At 41.0% G+C, this 25,952-nt stretch overlaps 3 protein-coding genes across 4 annotated transcripts in view; 1 reads left to right on the plus strand and 2 right to left on the minus strand.

Moving 5' to 3' along the window:
* Positions 1–14,374, plus strand: part of cpne2 (copine II) — a 29,831-nt gene extending 15,457 nt beyond the window's left edge. The window contains exons 11-16 of the mRNA XM_029522317.1: positions 4,174–4,307; positions 4,993–5,047; positions 5,512–5,563; positions 7,195–7,328; positions 11,754–11,990; positions 14,120–14,374. Of these exons, the coding sequence (XP_029378177.1) occupies positions 4,174–4,307; positions 4,993–5,047; positions 5,512–5,563; positions 7,195–7,328; positions 11,754–11,990; positions 14,120–14,227 (720 nt within the window). The 3' untranslated portion in view covers positions 14,228–14,374. The remainder of the gene's footprint in view (positions 1–4,173; positions 4,308–4,992; positions 5,048–5,511; positions 5,564–7,194; positions 7,329–11,753; positions 11,991–14,119) is intronic.
* Positions 14,375–17,175: 2,801 nt separating this feature from the next.
* psme3ip1 (proteasome activator subunit 3 interacting protein 1) lies at positions 17,176–23,357 on the minus strand. Of its 2 annotated transcripts, XM_029522319.1 has the most exons (8): positions 23,297–23,357; positions 21,865–21,996; positions 21,679–21,777; positions 21,341–21,462; positions 19,128–19,267; positions 18,693–18,775; positions 18,166–18,372; positions 17,176–17,624 (listed from the first exon to the last, which is right to left on the minus strand). In XM_029522319.1, the coding sequence occupies exons 2-8, from the start codon at positions 21,989–21,991 to the stop codon at positions 17,620–17,622; spliced, it is 783 nt and encodes a 260-aa protein (XP_029378179.1). In that variant the 5' UTR covers positions 21,992–21,996; positions 23,297–23,357; the 3' UTR covers positions 17,176–17,619. The 2 variants fall into 2 exon arrangements, with proteins under 2 accessions (XP_029378179.1, XP_029378178.1); XM_029522318.1 differs by lacking the exon at positions 17,176–17,624 and having other exon boundaries at positions 17,771–18,372.
* Positions 23,358–23,680: 323 nt separating this feature from the next.
* exosc6 (exosome component 6) lies at positions 23,681–25,941 on the minus strand. Its single transcript, XM_029523473.1, has 2 exons — positions 25,623–25,941; positions 23,681–25,200 (listed from the first exon to the last, which is right to left on the minus strand). The coding sequence occupies exons 1-2, from the start codon at positions 25,898–25,900 to the stop codon at positions 24,654–24,656; spliced, it is 825 nt and encodes a 274-aa protein (XP_029379333.1). The 5' UTR covers positions 25,901–25,941; the 3' UTR covers positions 23,681–24,653.
* Positions 25,942–25,952: the final 11 nt, after the last annotated feature.

Below are 25,952 nucleotides of genomic sequence, written 5' to 3' on the forward strand. Positions count from 1 at the left end.
AGACCTGCAGCTCTCTCACTGATGTGCACACACACACACACACACACACACACACACACCTAATACTGTCTTAACACAGATACTTCCTCTCCTGCTTACAAACTCATTTACATACACACATGTGAGCACAAACATTATTATCCTTTTCACACTCGGATTTCTGATCTCACACGTGCAGCCAAACCATAATGAGCACACGCACACACAGTATCTTCTTCATACAGACATTTCATAGCACATGCTTAAAGATGACGTATTGTACACACACACACACACACACACACACACACACAGAATATCTCCAAAAGTGCACCTTCCCTGCTAACGCACTGAGCCTGATTTAGACAAGCTCAAACACACATAATCTCACACAAACAATCATCAATGGCATCATCTTCTCACAGACACACCTCCACTTAGATGCTTAGATTTTATATACATACTTGTGCACAAAAACACACCCGCACACGTACACGCAAACAGGCAAAAAGAGCTGTTCAGCAGTGTTCAATCATACTTAGCATGGCTCTAATCCTAATCTCCAGAAAGGGAAAGTCTTGGGGGCTGTGGGAGCTGCAGGAGAGAGCAACATTTCTCTGTTACACACTCCAACGCAGAGACTGCCTGCTACTGCTGATGGGCTTTTTGTGAAGGACTCATTTCAGCTGAATGATGCTGTTATTTCTCATTTCATCGGGAGCAGCGTAGAGTATCTCTGGTTGTAAGTGAGAGGTGCAGAAAATGTACAGAAGTCGCAGCATGTATCATGTCACGTACTGGAGCGGAGCTTTGGGCCGTAGCCATCGCTCTAACTGTTCAATACCACCAATAGCAAAAAGGGAGAAATCAACAAATACTGTACGGCTAGAGGATTTTAATTCACTTCGTCCTTAACAGCAAACCAAAAATCACAAAATCCACAGCTATCTGTCAACATACCTGGTTTTTTCTCTCTACTTAACTGTAATCAGCTGCGATTTAATCAATTCTAAGCATCTTAATATGGAAGTCATTTCCTGTACATATTTTATATTAAGATCCTACCGTGTTCAAGTAAACTTAAGTTATAAATAAAGTCCTGCCTCCAATATAACTAGTTAATATCTAGTTCTAGCTACACTACAGGTAACTATAGATCACCAGCTGTGAAGTTATGATAGTGTTGAACAACTTCACAAAATGTTTATTGTTGTACTCATTTCAGTGTGTGCAGGCCTCCAGCTGCTGAGAGTCACGGATCCATGTATGCTTTACACGTGTAGGAGCAAATCTCAACCCAGAACAGACCCTCTGAGCGTAGAAGTCTGTCCTGGACCGCAGCAGCTTTAATCCATAAAAACCTGCCCTCCATCCGTCTCACTTGCTGTTTAAATGCAAGTGAGTCTGGGAGGTCCTGGTGCGAGAATCGGTTGATGCTCGAAAAATACACAGCCGAGGAAACTCCATCGTGAATGTCAGCATGGCAGCGATTTGACATTGTCAAATTAGTAGTAGTGGAATCCCTCTAGTCTGCCGCAGTGACAAACATTTTGCCACATTGCTGCTCTGTGCATTAAAGGGATGCTGCTCGTTTGCCCCCCCCCCCCCCTGCTCATTTCACTCTGTGCACTTGCTTGTTAACACTGTGTGGTTGTCATCTAGTGTTTAAGTCACTTGTGCATGAGAAACTGCTTGTAGCTTCAAGCAGGGAGTGTGTTGGAAACAATGGTGATGTCCCAAATTTAAAGCCTTCAAACTAAGGTTATTCTGTACGTGCAATAGAGGAAGAAAAAGGGAAATACAGCCGTTTCTGGAAATATTTCTTGCATCTCAGGGTTTGGTGACAAAAATGTGCTTTGTGGTTTGTTGGATAATTAAAATGCCTAAATACAAAGTCATGTATTATCCAGGTTTAATATATATTGCTGCTGTTGAAGTCGTTTATGAGACATAGACAGATGAAAAGTTTTATATCCTAATTATTTCCTCATCCAGTGTCATTAAGTGTTTGGGTTGAGGCTGCAACCCATTTCATTCTAAGTGTCTTTTTCAGCAGGCCGCATTGTAAAAATAAATGAATTTCCAGTGAATTCTAGTAAAGGTACGAAAAAGATGAAAGATAAAATTACGACCTGTGTTTGGATAAAAGTAGTTGTGAGGTCGAGGGAGAAGGAGAAGGTGCTGACTCCGTGCGTGTTGTGCTGAAGCCACCTTATGTTGAGGGAAACGGACCTGAAGAGAAAATCCAATGTAGTTGCTGTTTCTCATTCAGTTTGACAGAAAATTGCATGTTACAAGACAAGTAATGATGGTTTCTTCTGTTTTGGAGCCAGTTTTCTTTTTTTTTTTTTTTATTCAACTAAAATGGTTTTTAGCACACACTATGCATTTTTTATCTCACAGTTTGAGTTCAAAGAGGGGTGATGGCTCTCATCCAACTGGTCTCCTGCTGTTTCACATTTGTGTTTGATATGTTTGTGCACGACCGCACACTGACCATGGAGGTATAAGGGTTTACATGGTCGTCAGCTCCTTTGTCTACAAGATAGAGCTGCTGTGGAAAGATGGAAGGAGAATCGATAACTGTCAATCAGGCGAGCAGCACGGCACAATCATCACTATATTTTTTTTGCCCTAAGGTTGATCTCCACAGTAAACAATTCTCAGGAACTCTCAATACTCTTTTTTTTTTTTCAGAAGGGAGGGAATTATTTTTCCACTTGTCATCTTGGACCAAGAGTAGTTTATAATGCGGGTTTCTTCTTCTTCTTCTTTCTTTTTTTTTACATGTATGATATTCCACAGTAACACACATGCACATTAATGTGCCAACTGCACAGCAGCACCCTGATTCTGTCACCCTGCATCTGTGTGACCGTCGCTCCTGCTGCTCTTTATGCCCTCTCTCTTTCTACCTCATATTCCAGCTCTCCTCTCTCTTACTGCCCCTCCACTGTCTCTTTGTTCAGTTGTCGACCATATTGAACCAGAACATTGTTGTTTGAAAACACCCCAAGTGGCTCCAGACAAAGACAGAAGGAGGGAGATGGTTTATCTCTAAGCTCATTGGAGGCGGAGTTTCTGGGTCGGGTTCTTGACACACACAAACTGCTCCTCAGCGCCCGAGGAAAAGCTTGTCACTCTTAATCTCATATTATATTTGGCTGTGTGCTTCTGTGTTTTGGACGTGTGAGCACATGTGGCCGTGTGTATTTATATGTACTGTATGTTCTTCGGTGTCGCCCCGTGGTCATCTGTGTTAAAAATATGCCTCTGTGTTATGTCAGAGCCTTTGTTGGTTTTTTTAGACACGACTGCAGTGCAGTTTTCTTTTTGTTTGTTCAGTAGATAAGTTTAGAAAGGCAGAATGATTCTTTGCTTTAGGCCTGTAGGAAAGTGCTGAATGCTTTTGATATGTTTAGGGAATTAGGAAAGTGGCCATGTTTTAAATTAAGTCTAATTAAACTATATCATGGAGCAATATTTACTCTGAGTGTTACACAAAGCAGCAATTTGTTCGGGCTATGCAGATGAAATGCTATATCAAGTACATTTTCATTTAGCTCCCACTTAAGGGAGCACTGCAATGTTGTGAAATGTTGTTCTCTGACAAGATGTCTGAGCTCAGACCCCGATGACGAACACCTCACGTTGTAAAAACCTTTGAAGGAAAAAAAAAAACAAACACAAAACGTCAGGTCATTAAAAATATCAGCTTGTGTGAATAGTTTTGTTTTAATTGACGCTGTATCTAGTTAATAACTGAAGTTTTGTGTAGTTTCACATTAATGTCTTAGTTGCTGCACCCACGTAAGATATCAGTGGCTCCAGCTATTCGACTGTGGCATTAATGAGGCATTAACTTTTTTGTCAAAGTGACATCCGACCCACATCCAGATGATCTGCAGCAGAGTTACACCAGTTCTGTGCAAAGAGATAGACGATGAGTCATTCTGTTTCCTGAATTTCTATCAGAGCTAACAGTCGGATAATTCCTCCTGCAGTTTCATTTTATATCAAAAGAGACTCAAACATTCCTGTTTCATGCTTTTTTGCTGCTGTTGTGTTGGTTCACTTGTCATATGTTGAGAATTGAAGTTGTCACTTTTATAAGTGATTGTAAGTTTGTGTTTTAAATGAACGACCCGTTTCTAATCTGACCCTTCCTCTTTCATCCCCCTGTGTTTTCCGCAGGTGGGTATCGACTTCACGGCCTCCAATGGGAACCCTCGAGAGCCGTCCTCCCTCCATTACATCAACCCGCTGGGCAGCAATGAGTATCTTTCCGCCATTTTAGCTGTGGGACAAATCATACAGGACTATGATACGTGAGTGTCCGCTGTAGCTGTTGTATGATGCATTTAGTTTATGTTGATATCCAAAAGCCAACAGCTCAGTGTTGGAGTTCTGCTAATTTACCAGGAATTAGAAATGAAAATGTTTGCCGTTTTATTATTTCCCTGTTCAACACTGTCAGCTGTGGAGGAGGAATGAAACCTTTTTTTGTCATTCTTTTTAATATCCAACTGTTGGTCTGGATTAATTGTCCTTCATTTCTTGGTTATGGTGTTTTTGTGGTGTATTTTTTATTTTTTTTGGTCTAATTTTGTTTTTTTATTAGTTTTAGCATCAATGTTTACCACATGTGGGGTAATAATATATAATAAATAATAATGAATGATAAAAACAATAATAATACATAACATTGAATGCAGCTAGAAGCTTTTTTTTAAGACAGTTATTTTCTCTCCAAACTCATGAAACTCAAAAAAAAAAAGAAAAAATCTCTATCCTGCTGATCAGATGAATGTGTCTTCTTAGTGAGAGGCCATTTTATAATAATACTGTATTTTTCCAGCTCTCTGCCTGTTTCTCTGCAAAATGTCTTTCAATATGTCTCTTTGTGACAAGGTAACAGGATTTCCTCTGCTGTCTAAATCCAGCTTGTTGAATTTGGATGAAAAAAAAAAGGTTTAATTTACAGTTAATCTGTTGTCATGGTTTCCACCTCAGCGACAAAATGTTTCCTGCTCTGGGATTTGGAGCTCAACTCCCACCAGACTGGAAGGTATGTGTGTGTGTGTGTGTGTGTGTGTGTGTGTGTGTGTGTGTGTGTGTGTGTGTGTATGTCTTTGTGTGCTGGTAATGCTGTAGTAGTTGTCGTTTTTGTTGCTTTGTGTATACGTGCATGCACACACAACAGAAAAAGAGAAGGGGGGGGGTATTTTATCCAAACTTGCTGTTATGACAAGCCTGTATAATACATACATTATTTTACAAACACACAAACACACACACACAGTGTAAACATTTTACATGCATATTCACATCCTTACGCAACTGTTAACCCATCTGTGTTGCCATGGCACTGTGCTGATGAAAAGGACAAAGGAGAGAGAGCGGTACGCAGAGAGATGGAGAGAGGGTGGGAGGTAGAAGGTGTGGGAGACAGGGACAGTTTTTCTCAGTTATATTTTACAGTGTAGTGAAGGATGAATATCAAGTGTATTGTCTGTCTCTCTGTCTCTTCAGGTGTCACACGAATTTGCAATCAACTTCAACCCCACCAACCCCTTCTGTTCAGGTGAGAGACGCCAGCGATGAGGATGATCTGTCACCTTAAAACAATAAAAATCACGTGTGATGATAATTTTATACATTAAATAATAATTTGATAATAATATAAAGGGCCAACATGAACTTCAGAATCAGATTGATTGACAACTCTATTCCATTTTTAATAACATCAGCTTAAGACACTGTCGGTCATCTACGTTTGTTATTTATTTGGGTTAAGCTGTTTGTTTTCCTTTTGAAAATGTGAAAACAAAAAAGTGATTATTGCCGTAATGTAGTATTATTGGTCCATGCTAGAAGTGTTGCATCAGAGAAAAGGATGCCAACACTGCCTGAAAGACTGAAGTTCATTTCAAATGACAGAAAATCAGTGTGGTACCGTCGTCTTTTTAAACACTGAGCATTATCATTGTGACTCTGTGGAAAGGAACACGGACAGAATTAGGACACTTGTGCTACTAAAACTGGAGTATTCTTCGTTTCTGCAAGAATCCCAGACACAGTAAAAAAAAAAAAAGCAGGCCATCTCCAGATCTGGTGACAGCAGCAGGTGGTTCACTCCTCTCGGAGAATCTCACTGAGTTGAGTAAATAGCACGTTCACACTTCACCTACTCTTTCTTCTTAAGACATTTGTGTGAGTTTGCAGTAAGAACCACTGCACAAACATTTGCTCCTGACAATTCGGACCAGTCACAGATCCAGATAAGTACATTCATGTTTATTTCTAGGCTTTGGGCCTGTCAGTCACAGCTGAAGCAGATTTACGGTTGAAGGTGTGTGAACTATCTGCATCTCGCACATACTTTAATGAACTCAAGTGCAAGAACTTGATGTGGTGCATTCACAGATGTGAATGTTCAATCAGCATTTGCGATGTGTAGGATGGAAATGTGTTTATTGACAAATGCAAATGACTTGAGCATCAGCTGCAGTCAGAATAGATCCCCTACGTGTGACTATATTACGTAAGAGGTCAGCCCGTCCATTTTTAGCAGAACACAGTTAGCCGCTCTCAGGCATTCGGTTGTTCTCTGATGAGACTTTGTACGAATACACAAGAAAATTGAATTCCTGGCAGACGTAACGCTGAGGAGAGGTAGAACAGTGTTGATGGGTCCTGTGGGAGTTTTGCTCACTCTTACTTCATGCAAGCAACAGAGATGAGCGCTCATGTGTTTGCTGTTAGTTGGTGTGTAGGACTTGGTCGTGATTTACGATTTACAGATCGCTTCAGTTGTCAGCAAGTCTTTCAGGACTTTGATGCTAGTGGAGCATTTTATATTTGCTTAACTGACGTTGGCCTCCCACCGCTGCTGCAGCTTTTAATGAGTCCCAGCAGACCATTTCACAGAAATGAGACTTTTTACAGCAACATAAGAAGGATCAACAGTTATATTTGAGTCGGCGTGAATCTGAAAGAAACAAAAAATAACAGGGACTTTGGTTGCACGGAGGGGTAGCGTTCAACAAATCAATTAAAAAAACCTGTTTGTTTAAGGTTATTTCAGTGCGTCACAGCAGCGGTGAGAATCAATTATATGTTTCATTGAAGGTAGCAAACTTCTTCTGGTCTGTTTTCCTTTTTCCATCCTGAAATATAAGGTACGTGAATTCTCTCTCTGCGTTTGCTGTCTAGGGGTTGAAGGTATCGCCCAGGCCTACTCCGCCTGTCTTCCTCACATCCGTTTCTACGGCCCGACCAACTTTGCTCCAATTATCAGCCATGTAGCACGGTTTGCTGCCCAGGCCCTTCAACAAGAAAGAGCGGCGGTACGTGACAACTACTAACTTTTTTTTATCTGCCTTTTCCACATTTTAATTATTCCTTATCTGAACCTACTGTATATCATCTGAACACGTGAGACGAGAGAGTTTTTGTACATGTGAGGTTAGCCAGAGTACGTGTACGTCTCTGTGTGCAGTTTGAGTGGAATTCAAACTCGGCTGCCTCTTTTCAAGAGGAGCTGTGTTTGTACAGACATTAATTAATGTCCTTTATAACTCCACGCAGGAGGAACCAGCCACAGGTTTATCTCTCTCTGTAGATTGTTGGCATATTTTATTACAGTCCTGTGTTTTTTGAGATGATGGTGTAGGTTTTGCGTTTTTTAATTCCCCCTCCTCTCATTGGTCAACCAAACAACAGTTACTCTCCTCACAATCTCCGTGTTATATAACAGCTCTTTAGGTTTTATAGATATAAGCTAAGAATAATTTCTTTCACATTTCTTTGGCTTGTGTAAACTTTTGCACTATATGTAAAATTATTGCTCTTCCTTTATTTTACGGCACATTGCAAACTTTCTCAACCCTTCGCTGTTCACTGAAAATGCTGGTCTTTATGCTCCCCTTTAGGACAAATCGTATCAAAGAAACTCCAACACACCACTAAACATTACTGATTATTCATCAGTAATAGAGCAACATGTGTCAGGGCAGTTTTTACTTGTGTTTGTCTTTTAAGTCCTATGTTTAGCAGCTCAGTGGTGAACAGGAAAGATAATTATGTGCATCTGTGGCATGTTGACCAGCATGTCAGGTGGGGGTGACAGACCGGAGTGACAACTTCATGTCCTTCCACCACTTTGCAGCTGAGACATCGACCAGGCTTTTCACACATTGTCAAACATCACAGCACGACAGGCTGGCATCCTCCCTCTCATCCTCTGCTTTTCCTGCTGCTGGCGTGGCTTTAGGGCTGTCAGGGTCTGTAGCCAGTCCTCCGCTTTGGCCCAGACTGAAATAACTCCACAACCTTTTGATATAATGGGTGCAAGATTTTGTGTGCAGCTCTGTTGCTCAGCATGTAGTCATTTTGTTGATCCTCTGACGTATTGTCAAATGACATTATCAGATCAAATTTGTACTTTGTCCAAAATATGGTTTGAATGACAATATCCTGAACCTCAGTTGAACTTTGCGTAACTAGAGCATGTTAGAATTTTGACATGCTGAATCAAGATAGTAAGTACGACAACAACATCATGCTACCACTGTAATTATGAGCATGTTTGCATGCTGACTGAATCATCTTTAACACAGAAACTGTGTCTCAGTGTAGCCTGAGATGCTGATATCATCTGTCGAGAACAAATTAGGTTCATTTTACCTGATATTTTACCAGCATTGAGATTGTTGTTGGGTTTTTTTGTTTTTTTTTTAACCTCCACCTACTTATCTCCTCACTAATATTCTGATGCCATGTTTCAGTAGAGCTTGAGGTGAAGTAGGCTTTAGTCCAAACTTATGGATTACAGCATACTTAAATCAGAAACTAGGTGAGCAGCTAGATTATGTATCTGAGTCACTAACACATCACCCTAAGGAGGGTGTCTCACACCCAACATGGTTTACTCTTTTGCAAGCCCTTGTTGGTAGAGAGTCTTACTGTATTCTTTGAGGTGTGGGACTGTCTCAGTTAAAAAGGACCAATAACAATGCCACAGCATCACAATGCACAGCAGTCTGTCATGTATCACATACTGATGAGGGAGGCAGTGTGTGATTATAATGGCAACATAAACCCACACTTTTGTCACCTTACAGCATGTTTATTTCACTTAGTAATGGAAAGGAGCTGGGGACATTATTATACATTTGGCACAATACAACTGCTGCTTCAGCACAAACTCCTGTCGTACTGCAGCATGGCACAACAACCCCAGTCAAATGAAATAAAAGACACCTGAAAGCTTTTTTCAAAATGCTAAAAATGATAAATGCACCACCAATAGGTTCTCTGAGTGGGACGCCTGGTGCTATCTACTGTTACTTCCATATGTTGCTGACGACGGCATCATTGACAACTCTACTCATAATGCTGGTCAACTTGTTTCAGCAGGTGTGCATCACATCATCTCAGAGTGCTTTTTATCTCTGGGCTTGGATAAAAACGGAGAAAAATCTGTCTGGAAAATCATGAACTGCATCAACTTTTCCTCTGAAAGGCAACTAAATACCAGACAATAGGCCCGTCCCTTGTGTTGCTATCATAGTATATATAGTACAGCAATTCCAGAGTTTCATTTTATTTTTTATTTTTTTTCACACCTTGCTTTACAGAAGTCTCAGATGAAAATGATTAGCCTTGGTTGATTACCATCTCACAGCCAAATCTGAGATTAATATGATTAAGCAGCCATGTAATCACTGCTGCTGCTCTAACTTATAACTCAGCCACTTGGGGATCCAAATACAAGGATTTGCTTGTTAGATGTGGACGTGAGGCAGCACTGCAAAAGATCAGAGCTCAGTAAGCCGATCTAGACTCATGTCAGACTCATTTGATTTTAGAGATGCCAAAGAAAAATGACTGGAAAAGGTTGTTCCCTTTTCCAGTCAAATAAAGGATGCTTTTAAAGCACTTTGTGCTTCTACGGGTTCATGCTACAATGCATGGACATGAAACTCACGACCTTACGATCTTAAAACGTCAGATTCTACGCGCCCCCATCTTGTATGTATCCAGTGGCACGTTCTCCTGCCTAAATCTGAATAGAGTGCAGTAGCTGGGTATCATCATGCCCCCACAGTGCTTTTTGTCCCTAATTGTACCCTCTCACCCTGTAGAGAACAAATAGATGAGCTAAAAACACAAAGGGTTTGTCCCATTGTCCCTGTAAGGAAATGATTACAGACCTTTTTCTTGTTATATTATAGTGAGTTAAAACAGAGGTGCACCATGGGAGAGTAACATACAGTAAGATGTGACGGCCGCAGTAGAAGCGTATGTGGACCACATCCTGGGTTAGGAAAATTTAGCGCACACACACGGGCTGCAGGCCAGTGCTGTCTGTGTGTGTCTCAGTGTGTGAGCGACCCTGACTGTCTGATAATGACTCTCTAATGAGCACTGCTGTTAGCAAATTAAAGAGACAGGCTTCAGAGCCCTCCCTGTGTGTGCGCGTGCGTGTGTATATGGTGGAATCTACATTTTTGAAGTAAAGCCAGCGTGCCTTCACCTTGTCTTATCTCAGGATAGCCGTTCAGACAGAACCGACAGTCGTGCTTCTCTGTGCGAATGCTCACGTCTAGTTTGTCTTATGCCAGATCTCAGTTTCAAATTCTAAATCAGCATCGCAAAACATGTTCAGCTTCGTCCGGCTTCCGAGTTACGAGATGAATTAAATTAAGTCAGAATTTACTGAACCAACTTTAATTGACTGTGGGTCAATATCTAGTGTCAGCAGATTAGTCTGCATTCATATGTCAATAAATATGATGAATTCTTATGACAGCAGCAGGACGCAGATTGTATTTTGATTTAAGTGTCATGACAGAGTGCTGTGTCATTTCACACTGTCAACCGCTTTGCCTTCATTAGTGTGTACAAATGACAGTTTGGACTGATTACAGTCACATATCAATTCTTTTTGTCATTTTAATGAGATATTTTTCCATTATTAGGACATTTTCTTGGTTTCCCCATTAAAGCATACACTATTTTTACGATAAAAAAAAAAAAATTAAAAGGGAGTAAAAATAGAAAATGTTTTCTTGGTTCACATCAGAAATCAACAGTCACAACATTCACATTTATTCGTTTTGAGTGTATTTTTAACAGGATCAGTTTCAGTGTGTTTGTTTTTCTTATTCGATGTCAGAATGAGAACCATCTGTCCAAACAGACTTGCTTCCTTTTTGATACAGTATATATATCCACACACACATTTTTATACTCAAGCCGTCCAATGACCAATGGCACCTTTTTTTGCATTTATTACATTCTTTTACTCATTAATTCAGTTTTGTCCTTGAATATGTCTGCAAATTTATGGAAAATAATTGATGGCAGCCTTCTGTAGGGTGTTTTACATGTCTGATAGTCTGAGTTCTCAGTTAGTCATTCGTCATCCTCTTCGGTTCCTTTTTTTTTTTTTTTTGCTGAATTCATTTTTTCTTGATTTCCATATTTTCCTGGGAACAGATGGTGCACTCTGCCGTATGAATGAAGCTCAACTCACTGAAATGGTGAAAAGCTTTCAGTCTGGTTTCACCTTTTTATTTTTTCTGCTCACCGTTATTGACGGCATAATCATCATGATTGAGACTGATTTTCTCATCTTCTCTTGATGCAGATTGCTTTTTCAAGCTACCTCCCAAATAAAAGCTGTATTTTATTTTACTTCTTTTTTCTGTCTTTTCTTGTCCCCCTCTTCATCCCCTCTCCTCCCTCATCCCTCTTCCCCTCTGCAGCAGTACTTCACTCTCCTCATTATAACAGACGGTGTCATCAGCGATATGGACGAGACGCGTCACGCCATCGTTCAGGCATCTAAACTACCCATGTCCATTATCATCATCGGCGTGGGCAATGCAGACTTTGCTGCCATGGAGTTCCTGGATGGTGATGCCAGCGTTTTGAGGTCCAACACGGGAGAAGAGGCTGTTCGGGACATCGTGCAGTTTGTCCCTTTCAGAGATTTCCGTAACGTGAGTGTTGTTGTTGTAGTTGTTCAGTGTCTTTGTCTTCCAATCAAAGTAAAAAAATGAAAAAAATAACAACAAACAAACAAAGAACCATTGAAGCTTTTAAAGTTTTCTCTATAAACAAGTCTGGTCTCTTACCAGCTTTGACTGGTCTGACCGTTGTATGATTGTATGATGAGAAACAACAATACTTACATTGAAACATGGTGGACTGAGGGCATGAAAGGAATGATGAAATCCGAAGATTAACAAGGCATGTTAGAACCAACTGCATGGCCCAGGGTCAGGAAACTAGGTTTTTGGTGAAGGTCTCAAGTATTTTAGCAGGATAACAACTTAGAGTTCACATCCAGCAGCACAAAAGATAGTTTGAAAAGAAAAATGCAAGTGAATAAAATTTAAAGTTACTGTTTTGAGCTGGTCAGCACTTAGTCCTGACCGACATCCCATTGATGGCTGAAACCTGCCTTTGGAAAGAAAGTAAAAATAAAAGAGCTTGAACGTATAGCACCGGAGGAGCGGCTGAAATACAAACAAGCTCGAAGAAACAAGAGTGGTTCTGTAACCAAATACTACAGCAGAGCTGACAAGTATGCCAATAATTCATTCTACTATTAAGCCACTTCTGCTTGTAAGTTTAATTACCATTTTAGAAACTCAGGGTCGCCAGTTTGTCCGAGACTGTAAAGAGATGATGTCATTACAGTGGCAGTTTGTTGTGACTCAGGCGGTGTAAGAGGAGGGTAGCTGCCTATCTTTCTCAGAAGAGACACTTAGTGTGTGTGAGGTTTTCTGCTGATTAGCATCCTTACATTGGATATAAAAATGTTACTCCTAATGCATGAATTACGACGACACACAGGTTAATTAGTGTGTGCACATTTTCAAGCTCTGCACAGGAGGACTAATCCAGAGCATTTTGGTTTTTGTAATTTTCCTATATTTTGTGTGTGTGTGTGTGTGCGTGCGGGCTGATAGTGGGCGAGCTGACTTCCTTTGTGGAGGGAAGACGAGACTGTTTGCTGGCGTCATTCCACAGTTTGCTAGTAGGAGGGCGAGAGACAGCAACAGACAGAACAGAGAAGAAAGGGATTCATGCGTGACCTAAAATGATGAGCCGTGTTGGCACGGCGACTTTTACTGCAAATCAGAAAAACTGTGGATTTGGAGATTAGAATGAAAGTTACTGGTCAGATGCTGGTGTGATAAAACCGGTTAGAAGTTATGATATAAAGTCAAATTAATGAGACCAAACAATTGAGACTATTTACAGTACCAAGAGAAGAATCTTTATCCACACTTATTATCTGGTAGTTAATTAATTAACACACATGTTGTATTGTTCTTTTCTGTACTGAACACATAATTTAAACATTCACAGTGTAGATTGGAGAAAGTTCAGTCAATAAAACAGGATTAAAGATGTAAAAAAAAAAAAAAACTGCTAACAAAGAACAGGTCATCTGTTCTGGTGGAAAAAAAGCTGGATTTAGAGTGCGGCTGCAGGAAATGTACAACACAAGCCCTCATTCTGCGATATCTTTCATTCTGTTATAACTCTTAACAAGGGGAGATCTCTGTCTGCAAATGTGCTTTGTGGTTTTTACACACATGGCTGCACTGTGAACCCTCAACTGAAGCCTGTGAGCATGTAGGTGTTACGCAAAACTTGCTGCTGTTCTCATTTAAGCCTAAAGAGCGAACCACCTGATCTGTTCAGAGAGGCTCTGGATTTTAATTTAAATGGTCTTATTCTGCATTTCTGGTTTTCACAATGGCTCTTATTCTCTATTCTTATTATTATTATTATTATTGTTATTATTGTTATTATTACTATAGCTTATGTTCATGACAACTGATGTTGGAGTTTTTGCTGGTGATCTGTGTTGTCACACATTTATTTATGGAACGTTGAGGAGCGCCTACTGTCTAAAATATCACAGTGCTGAACCGTCATGAGTTCTCTTCATGGATTTGAGTGGTCTCTCCAACCCACACCATGAAAACCAACACAGACGTCTAGTCACAACAGGATGTAAACACACTACAAATGCCAGGTCTCTAATCTCAATTTGCTTTGGAGTTGACGTGCTGTCTTGCTTTTTTTTTTTTTTTTTCCTATTTTGGCTCAGGCACCCAAGGAGACTCTGGCCAAATCGGTCCTGGCCGAGCTGCCTCAGCAGGTCACTCAGTATTTCAAACAGAGGAATCTCCCGCCGGCCAACCCAGCACCGGAGTGAGACAGCCCGGAGATGAGAGCCCCACTCTACGTACAGCAGATCAACAAAACCTTTTCTCATCAACGGCAAACGAATGAAGGGTGAACGTGTGTATATGAGCTGTGAACAAAAATTAGTTGTGGGCAGGAAAAAAAAAAAAAAAAAAAACACATCTCTGTCATTATGTTAGCAAAGTTTGTACCAGTTACAGAAAGTTTGCTCAGTATCCAGTAGAGATCCATCAAAAGTGATTTTCTCTTTTTCTTAAACATCTCCAGCACAGATTGATGAGGATAAATTGTAAAGGACCTTGCATGTGTAAAGAGAGTTGGGAGAGTTGTCTCCCAATGAGTAAATGAATATGCAGCTAAGACACTGGCCTTTTTTAGAGAAATGAATATCTCAGTTCATCAGGAGGTTTTTTTTTTTTTTCTTTTTTCTTTTTGCATGTCAGTGTGTTGTGACTGATCCATGTGATACGTACAGCTCCTCAGTGTACAGTCCCTCCTGAGCTGAACTCTCATCAGTTGTCGACTCCTCTGCTGTTGTCGTATGGATCCTTTTCCAGTAGCAGATCAGATGGATGCTGCTTTAATGCTCGTGTGTGGCGGACTCACAGGCTGATGCTGAACGGAGCAGTGTTTCCTCCTCCTGCTCCATAACCCGGGGGGGGGGGGGGGGGGGCAGTTTGCTCATCTGTCTTTGATAGGCGGCTTTTATGCTCCACTACGTTGATTTGATTGAAGACGACAGGCTCAGAGGAGGATGAGGCCGTAGTGGTCGCTGTAGCACTAACACAGGGTGGATGTGAGATGCTGTGTATGGGGCCTTGTATTTCTAATGACTTTGGTTTATCCTGCATGTTGCCAATATCTATTCACTGTTTACAAAGTGATGCTGGGTACGCATGTTTTTGTTTCGTTTTTTTTTTTTTTTTCTCTTTTAAATGATGTGTTTAGCAGATTTTGTGAACATTTTAATGAAGTTACATTGAAGGAAATGTTATAAGACGTGGCACAGAAGGCTGTTACCATGAGAGCTTTGACGCTGAAGGAGACGAGGAGTTTCTGATATGCATACAGTATATATTGAATGTATATTTCTATGATGCTGTGTATGTTGATAATCTGATGTTTCTGAAATGTTTTTAATGTACTTTTTATGCAGTGCTGAAAATGTGTATTACTGTGTATCTTTGTACTAAATGTGATATTGATTTTATAAAGTTGTGTCTCTGTCCACACTCAGGTTAATAAACTGAAGAAAATGTCACAGGTGCTGTTTGTTTGATATAAACAAACACAAACTCATACAGAGACACATGACTAAAGATCTGGCACAACAACCACAAAAGATGAGATATGACCCGCAACGCTAACCACCCCCCAACAATCAAAAGTTAATAAGAGATAAACTGGATAAAGAGAAGCAGAGAGATGGATGGTGACAAAAAAAACCCCAAACTGTTTCACTTCACACGACTCCGCTTTGATTGTTTTTCCATTTTTTTTGGACTGAAAACACAGTAAAATAAAGTCTGATGGCAACAGTGAAATCATTTCACACAAAAAGTAGCTCCAGAGAACTCTGGAAAAGGAAAGAGGAAATAAATAACTCATGTCTTGGAGCGTTCGGCACAAACTTCGAATGTGGCTACTGTCACCTTGTTCTTGTCGTAAAAGCTCGTTAATGCTGTGATCAAAAGGCTAAACTCCAGAAATGATATTTTTGTTGTGCATGTTGATTTTATCATTTGTTGTCATGGCGATGCCTCATCACTGAAGCAGAGATGCTGGGCATCCACCCATGCCTGCTTGTGTCAGTGAACTTACAGAAACGGAGGAGCTTGTTAGGAGCCGTGAACACAAGATCAAAATTATCTTTGGTCTCTGTTTACGGAGTCGTTCTTGTACTTTAAGGAACGCACTAAAGACAAAAACAAACATTGGACAGTTAGTTCCCTACTGCTGCTGGCAGTCTTTATATTATCTCACCTTCACTGCTGTTGTGTTTTTCTACCTCGATCAGCAAACTGAGCTCAGCCGCACATGCACAACTCTTCTGCCAAAGTTTTAATGAGGACCGAATAAACATCCCAGAATCCGAATATCTGAATTTGTTTTCATTGAGTACAATTTCACACATTCACTTTATGACCCATGAAAGTCTGGAAAAAAAAAAGCTGGCAGACTCTAAATGAAGAGTGGCAGCTTAAGCTATTTTTTTTTTTTTAATGGAGCCAAACATTCATCTTTTAAGTCTGTTCATCTCATATAGTCAGGGTTTCTATGATCTGAGTACAATATAACAAGTAGGCTAACACCTGATTTTATTTTTTTTCATCTGTATTTTTTGTATTATAGGGTAGTACTACAGTAGTACTTAGAAACACGGCTGTGAGCAACACGATGTTCAGTTTATTTGACAGGACTAATTACAAAAAAATAAAAAGGTACTGACAGAGGATCATAGAGCTCAATCTCTACTGTGGCTTAAAACAAACCAGGAGGATGTTGGTAACTTTGTGATGTCACAGCAAAATGGCCACCACCCTCAGCCAAGTCAAAGGACCAGCCCACTTGGATTCATCATCAGTTTCCAAACTTCAAAACAAATAAGCCTTTAAACGAATGAAGCATGGGGAAAGAGGGGGAGGACAATGTGTGGGGGCGGTCTTAGGTAAAATATCTTAACTGAGCTCAAGTTATCCACCGACATGTGAATCACAGAAAGCAAAGGAATGATCATATCGACCCTTCTAAGGTGTTTCATTTAGGTTTCCTCCACACTCCTCACAAAGCCAGACACACTGGAAGGATTAAAGTAATTCAGGTAAGGTATCGTGGGGTAGGAATAAGGTGATGACTATACCCCCTGAAAAATATCATCACAAAGCGTAAAGGATAAAATAATGGTCTCTTGCTCCCTCTCTCTCTCACACACAGACACACAAATCCTCATGGTAAGTACAGAGTGCAAGGGAAAACACTTTATTTTCCTCTGCTCAGACTTTGACAAACAAAACAAAGCTCTGGTGCCTGAGACAGCAGCAAACAGTCCAGCATCTTTCCAGCATGATGTCACTTTAAAACAAACTTCTGACAAGAAAATACATTACGTCACAAAAAATAAAAGATGGTTTTTAAACCATTCAAACTTCGCATTTGACCCAAAAGGGAGAAGGAAGCGTGTCCTGCCCCGGTTCTCTCCTCTGCTGCTGATAGCTAAAAGGTGTGAGTGATGTGACACAGTCTAAGGCAGTCTCTTCCTTGCTCCACAGCTGTCAATCACTGTTCCCTCAGCCAATAGCACAGCTTGCAGTCGCTGTGGCTTGAGTTGGAAGGGGGTTGTGAGGGGGGTGTGGGGGGGGCAGGATGTCATCAGGGTAGGCAGTGCGGGAATGGTTGCTCGGCTTAAACTGTGAGATGTGATTGAGGGAAGGAAGGGTGGAGGTGTCATGTTTGAGTGCCACAATAGCAAAAAAAGAAAAAAAAAAAAAAAAGAAAAAAAAACAACAAACAAAAAACACAAATAAATACAAAGATTTAGTTTAAATAGGTTTCAATGTTACTGGATTTTAAGATTATTTTACTGGGCTGAACTTTGTCTGGTGACAAAGAGCAACAGATTAACTCACAGCTGTGAAAACAACAGGAATACTGTTTGTTTATTGTCTATTTGGTGTGTGTGGTCAGTTTAGGAGTCTAAGGTGATATGAACTTGGCCTTTAGGTAAACTTCTTTAGGCTCAGGTTTGTGTTGTGTGTGCGTACCTCTGTAACAGTGTGTATGTATGACCTTTAACCTGTCTGTATTTCTTGTGTAACGTTACCTGCTCTGAGTGTTTACAGACCATTCTAAAGGTTCATTCAGAGGTTGTGTGTGCATTGGTGGTGTTGTGTGTCTATCTGTAAGCCCTGCTGTGCCGGGGGTACGGCAACATGATTGCGTCCACGCTACCTTCGCTGTCCGAGCTGCTGTCAGAGTCGCTGCTGCCAGAATAAACCCACAGTCCCGGTAAAACGCCGACGCACACGGCTGCCGACGGCAGGTGTAAAACACCTTGACCGGAGCTCAGGGGAGCCGAGGTCGTCTTTGCCGTGAAGCCGGGGATTGTTTGTTGATCTTCAGCTCCCCCTGCTCCTCCACCTGCTCCTCCCTCCTGTTCTAAACAGCACAACACACCGTCAGAGTCAGGAATCGGACATCTACACAGCTTCTCTTGAGAAAGGTTAGGGAACTTTGAAGATGATGGAGAGGTAAGAGAAGCTAAATGGATTCCTGAACACTGTAAATAAGACAAACTGAATGTATCAACTGTCGCCTCTTTAACTTGAAACTAAGAGCCTCAGTTCTGTTTCGGTCAGCTGAATAGTGATCAGGACCCGTTTTTATAAATGACTGAAAATTGTGAGCAAGTTGTACAACTCAGTTTATGTCAGCTTAAGGCAAACAGTCCTCTTTTTAGTACTCAGGCTGCAGCCCACCTGTGTGTCTGTCTCCATTTCCTGTTGTTGCTGTTGTGATTTCCACCTTCTGTTTTTTGCTTGTGTCTGATGACTGGGAAGAACTGGTGAGAGAGCAGAGAAATTTTTGAATATTGAAAACTGCTCTAATAAAAATCTCACATTGACCATAGCTAAAAAGACCACGTTTAATGTCCCAGCTAGTGACTAGCTGGTGAAAATAATGGCACATCCAGCAGCCTATTCCCGGAGGAGGTGGTGCAAAAGAGAAAAGACCAGGAAATCGGCTTTTCATTTCATCAGATGGACATAAACACAACAAAACAAACTCTATTGTTCCTTCACATCTGCTGGGACGTATAAATCTATAACTAAGTGGACATGATAACTTTATCCTAAAGTAGCAAAAATATATAAAAAAAAATAAATGCAGGCTTAAAGCATCTGTGTGCCTACCTGCGTCTCTTCACAGCTCCAGCCAATAAATGGGCCTGAGACAGGTGGCTGGTCCTTTGCTCTGACCCTGAATGTTTTGGTGCTGCCTTTTTTTCAGGCTCTTTGCGGCTTTCAGCAGATGCATGCTTCACTAAAGCGCTGTGACATTACAGAGTCAAGATGAATAAACCATAATTGAGCCTTGGGGTGGGGTGGGGGCGGCGTCACCCTCAATTTTGCAAGTTACAATGTTGCTCTACCTTCAGGAAAGGAACTGTGTCGCACATCTCCATCAGTGCGACACAGATCTGAGAGGCTAAGAAAAGTAGTCGGAGGCAGAGGAAGGGAATGAGGGACAAGAAAGTGACACAGATAAAGATGCTAAAACAAGAACAGGTAACGGACAGAGCTCAGGAGACGTGAAACAGGGTCGAGAAGCAGAGAAGAAGGAACACAGACGAGACACACAGAAAGAGAGAATATAGACCGAAGTACAGATGAGGTTCAGATGAGCAGCCCTGTGTTTCCACTCACTAAGGTCTACATGTCTGCACCAACTTTGTGTTCACAGTAACAAATGACTGCTTTTACTCGTCACCGTAGTTACCAGCCTATGATACAGTTTCCACGACAACCCATTCTCTTCATCGGCAAACCGGTCTGTCAGATCGCTGCAAAGACAAAAAGAGAGTAACAGAGGAGACCGTCCAGACAAACTACTGGATATGTAGTGAGATGTGTCTGGACGGACTGTATAAATTAGATATGACCTAATGTTATAGCTCCAGACTGAAAAAGTCTGCTTAGACAAAGTCTGTTTGGATCCCTTCTGGCAGTCCTTCCAACAAATGTCAGCAGGCCAGATGACTAGAGTAACATATTACAAAATAAACACTGCCTCAGAATTTGCTTAGACGTTAGTAAAATTTTGGGCTGAATAAATATCAATATGATTGAATTTAACGCTGGTATTAAACATGAAAAACAAGGTCATAAGTGACCCGGCAGTTATGTCTGTGACACAGAGATACACTCACTGCTTCTAGATTGAGCAATTAAATGTTGAGCATTGTGCTGCAAACATGAGATTAGATTAGAGTTCAGTGTGTGTGTGTGTGTAACGTGTGCATGATGCAGTCGCAGCAGAAGCCTGACAATGGTAGAAAGATGTCTGCCTGAATCTGCTAACACACAAAGTCGTTTAACCGTTATAAACAGCATGAAGTGAGCTGCAAAGCTTAACTGGGACTGAAATCCAAAGACTTAGTGAGAAACTCACAACAGAGAATCATTTCTCAGCTACAACATCGCAATCACACTTTTCCATGGTGACAATTACTTGAGGGGCCGTGCACAGGACATCTGGTTCTTGTCATGTAGCTTTTAATTTCAGCACATTCACAGATGTTCTCTGTGAATATTAAATATACAGCTCCCATTAATGCAAAAACTTCTCAATTATCCAACAAATTTCATTAGTATGCAAATACTATTTTAATATGATAAAATAAAGAATGTTTTTGGATGCCATTCAGTAACAGCCGTTGTCTTTTGAAATGGCATCTTCTTTAAAAAAAAGGTTGTCATACAGTGATGACCCTGAACCAAAAGATGGTTGAGTGCTGCCTGTCTTCTGTTGGATCCATGAGAATCTGTCTGAGGACTTCCATTAACCTCCATCAGTAGATGTAGTAACTGCATCAACACTAACAGATCTCTGGCTCAGCTGATACGGCTCGCACATACTGTTGACTGACATCACCAATAAAGTCACGTTTCGGCCAACGACAAGTTTTTCAGTTTCATAGAAAGAGAGGAGTCAGTAAAGTAAGTTCTGAGTGTGACGAAGACTGATTTTCTCTCTCATCAAAACGTTGAGAGATTTCATTGCAGAAATAAATGTTCTTTTGAATGTAACTCTGACTGGATTGTTCTGGACGCAGTGAAAATTATGCAAGAATAATTGCAAATTTCAGTTTAGCACTTACATGAATATTGGCATATTTTATGAGGTTTCCATCCCGAACCATGACAATTATCCTCCAATTGTCTTGTAATGAGCGGCCAAATAATCAAAACATTATCTTGTTGCAACTGCTGTGTCTTCCCCCACCTCTCAGTGCTTACTTGTGCTTTACTTAAATGAGGGATTAACACATTTTGCCAAACAAGCACCAGGTTATTCAGGATAATTACTGTGCATTTTTAATAAACAAACATTTCATGAAGGATATTCTGTATTCCAGCAGTTCCTGCTTCTCCTCGTCCCTGCGCTGCTTCTCCACCAGGCTCTGTTGCCGGGAGACCTCGTCCAGGAAGCTGGTCTCATCCTCGTCCAATCCCCTCACCATGTTCCCTGTCACCATGGAAACAAACATGCTCTGATCACATGGCTGGGGAGTGCATTTTTCAGAAAACAAACCTGCTTTAAATCCATACACAGCTGACCATCATGTATAAAGGAGAGGCAATCAAACAGAACATTTGGAAAATGTGATGCAACACGAGTCTCTGTTTTGGTAATAACAGAGTCAAACATAAATGAAAAACGAACTGGCGAACCAGGACCCACTGAATTTAAATTGCTCCTCATATTCCTCCTGTTTCTTGTCTTTTTGCTCCTGCAGTCGCTCGTAGAGGGAACGTGGGTCATACTCCTCCTCTGGGGCCTCTGAAGAGAGACATATGTGTATGTTCATGCAGACATAAGCATTTTATGGTCACAGCACATTTTGGATCAGTGTGCGAGTGTTCTTACGCTCTGGATCATCAGGTTTCCTGACTTTCTCCCACTCCTCTTGTCTTTTCTTCCTCCTCTCATCAAGCTCTGCCTCAGACACAAACTTCCTGCTGAGGTCGACCCCCGCTGACCCTCCACCTGCCATTACAACTGGCACGCACACACACACACAGACAATATTATTCCAAACAAAATATGCTGTTTCTTTTTCATTCAAGACTGGATAAAGTCTTTTTTGGCTGGATGCTTGTAGATTAGAAAGTAAAGAGGTCTATAGCAGAGTATATCTTTGTTTGTCCTCTGAGCACCCAAACTGGAAACACTTGGATTCAATTAATTGTTTTTTCTGTTCTTCAGTAACCCCCAATCCATTACATCATGCAATCCCAACTTGACTAATGAATTAATGTTTTTATGTCTTATGTCATGTGAACAAAACATAGCGCCAACCAATGCTGAAATGTCAAATAAAAAATTAATTTTGTCATTAAAAACACCAAAACTGCATACATTTCCAGACATCATATTGAATGTCAACAATTAAATGCCAGGGGGCAGATAAATGCTGCAGTTAGAGTTTTTTTTTTTCATCCTGTTTTACAACAAATCCAATTAATTCAGCAGCATGAGTTCATGTTCACAGTCAAGCTGAATGCCAGAAATTAGTGGTGTCATTTTCAGAATATGCAGAAAGCAAAGTGATGTGCACCCGGAATTCAAAGATGAATCCACATTCACCTTTAGTGAGAAATAATACAGCGTTTATTGTCTTTTTTTTTCAACTTTGGTGAAGACAGTGCTGCAGTGAGATCTTCTTAAAATATATTATAAAAAAAAACAAAAAAAAAAAAAAACAGTCAACAGCTGCATGTGGACATTTTTTTTTTTTACACAGATTTAAAGTCTCAGCTCAGACCTGAAGCTTCTGGCTCTCTCTTGTGGTCACCTTCAATCATCACAAGTAAATAAAGATGATCAGGATTTACTTTTCTTCAACGACACATTTGACAGGTTTCGCAAAGAGGTGACGAGCCAGATTCAGCAGCCTGTCTGGAAACGGACCGAAGCTTCGTTTGCGCGTCGCCGGCCCGGCTCGTTAAACCGGGAGCACAGATAACGACGTTAGCCACCGACCCAGGTTAGCATTTCGAGCCCGACGCAAGTTTACCGACAATTTTCTCTCCACGTCCGCCGGTTTGGTGGTCGGCAGACAAACGGCCGGTTGTGTGCCGGTGTAGTTTACACGATCCGGCCGTGAGGAGTCGGACACGCTGACGCCGGCTAATGTTAGCTTCTTTAGCACACACCAAGATGTCGGCGCCGCCGGCGGTGAAACAACGTGGTGTCACGTTCCCGAGTCTGCGTTTTCGGATGCAGAACCGTCCTGAGGACGGGTTGAGCCCAGAAAGGCTTTATTTCAGGCTCGGTTTTAGCATCGATTTAAACTTACCAGTATGATACTGCTACAGAGCTGGGACGTTTGGTGTCACCGTAAAAAAGGTCCTGTCGCGATTCTCGTCGTCCGACTTCAGTTCCGTTCCGCTGTTGATGTTTTTTTTGTTTTTTTCTGTTCTTGTCAATGCAAAATAGACAATACATTTTATTCGACTTTTTTTGAGAAGAGAAGAAGAAACATTTACAAAAAGTGCATAGGGCTTTGGTGTTTTCAGTGTTGGATAGTTTTTTTATGTACTGTTGCAGTTCCAAGGAAGAAAATATGAAACTTTTTTACTTCTAACGTGACTTTTGAGAATGTTAAGCTTTGCTAAAATGATAAAATATGATAATGCTGCTTTAAATAATAAATTAAGTCCATAAGGATCTTATCAATGGATTTAAAAGCAGTCAGTGTTTATTGACCATCTTTTTCTTCACAAGAAAACGCCATCAAGCGATGACACATTAATGTACAAATGGAAAGAAAGCAAGTGAACCCTCAGGAATTACCTAGTTTTCTGCATTCTTCTAAAATGTGGCCTGATCTTCACCTTCAAGGTACAATCATGGGTGAGGCAGTCTGTTTCAACCAGTAACAGCCACCATTGTATTGTTATCTGTACTGAACAGCCTGTAAACCAAAAGTATGTAAACTTCAAAGCAAAAGTCAGTTATCAAGTTATCAGTTATCAAACCTGGAGTCAAGTCAATGAAACGTGATTAGACGCGAGTGCTTTTGAGTTTGTTGTTAGCAATTAAAATTACTTTCGTTGACATTTGTCACCAGTGTTTGAATTTACTTTATAAAGACAAGAAATCTTCCTGTGATATAAACTCACACTGTTGAATACTTTTGACTGAGATTAAAATAAATAAAATAAATAAAAATGAATGCATAAAACCTTGTTTCAAAATGTTGAGAATCGAATTGAGTTCAGGATAGACCAGAGGCAGTTTTAACAGCACAGGTCATTTAATTTTATTAAAGCGAGCAATAACTCTTGGTGAACATTTGTGGGCCAATTTCATCTGGATTGTTTTTGATTTATGTATATTTTTGCAAAAGACTGTATTTTGTTGTTTTTTCCCCTTTAGGTATGGTACATGATGATCAATATCATAAAACTAAAATACATTTTCTTTTTTGCATGTACTTTTCAGTGTCAAGCCAATTTGGAAGCTTTAGTACTCTAATACAAACTATATCACATGAGTAGGTGGTTCAGAGATAGAATAAGGAAACACTCAAATCTGTATAATAATTTCCAGACAATATAACAAACATAGAAAAATAGGTTTTGTTGTCATGTAAGGACACAAAATTGTAAAAGTGAAAATCTACAACATGAGCAGTAATCATAATGAGTCTCTCAGCTCTCTGATGGAGGGGGCGCAGCTTTACGCACAGCCTTTGCCAGAGCTTGTTGGATGACCGGGTACAGTTTATAGCATCCCTCGATGCAGGTCCGGACCCCAGCTGTCAGAGTCTCTTCAGTCATTTCGCCATCTGACTGCAGCCCAGAAATCTGGTTCAGGCTGGGAAGGAATGCAACAGTCAGACCTCCCTGGTTCTCGTTGCTGTCTGAGCTGCAGCTGTTTTGCTCCGCATACGAGGGATCAACCACATATGAAGACCCATCCTGGCGAATGGAACAACCAAGGACCAGATCGTACATTTCGATTCCTGCATCCGCCAGAGCAAGAGAAGCACACGTGATTGCGTGGGCTAGGACTGAACCACTGTTCTCCAGAACCATCACATTGATCTCGATCTGAGATCGGGGGTATTTGTGGAGGCACACTGCAGGCTGCAGACTCTCCTGCAGCATGAGGGAGAGGTCCTTATCCTGGCTCCCCTGGATCCAGGAGCCCCTCTCCGGGCAGGAGAATGGAGCAAAACGCATATCAGTTGTCAATCTGAAAACATGGAAAAAAAACTTTTGTTGTTTATTTACCACAAACACACCTGACCATTAATGAGGTAATGAGGGGAATGTCTCTCTTCTCAGAAATATTTCGGTTTAGTACTTTATCTTAATCAAATGCATAAATATTAAGCTCCAGGGAAACTTTGGTTCATTACAGGATTACAGGATTACACAATTATGCGTTATAATACAGAATGTAAAAACAGCATAAATATGCAAAATATAAAGTAAAATAAAATAGTATGAAGTGAAGTATACAGATAAGCATTGGGTTTTGTGGGGGGCAGCAGTGAACAGGTGTCACCATCATTATTAATTCACGGTGTTTGAGTTTTAGATGGCGGGTCAATGAGTCTGTGACTGACCCAGTTCAACATCTTTAATAGACATAACCAATAAATAACCACAGACCTTCCGCATTTCATATCAGTCTCATCTTTCCGCTCAGTTTCTTTGGGTCCATACACGCAGCACATCAACTTGGTGTTTCCAGCCTCGATGTACGCGGAGCCTTTGGCCTGGCTCACCAGCCCACACCGGACAAACACGGGCCGGACGTCCACCTGGTCCCGCTGCCGGCCGTCCTCTCTGGGGCCCCGCGACGGGACCGCCGCCGCAGGTTTGGCCGAAAACAGAGACGGGCTTTGGGACACTTCTGGGCCGCGTACACGTTTGGTGTCGGTCGGCATGATGTAGTTCAACTAAACTAAACTGGCGGTAGCAGCGTGGGATCCGGTCCTA

Source organism: Echeneis naucrates, chromosome 16 (genome assembly GCF_900963305.1).
Source record: "Echeneis naucrates chromosome 16, fEcheNa1.1, whole genome shotgun sequence".
Lineage (NCBI taxonomy): Eukaryota > Metazoa > Chordata > Actinopteri > Carangiformes > Echeneidae > Echeneis > Echeneis naucrates.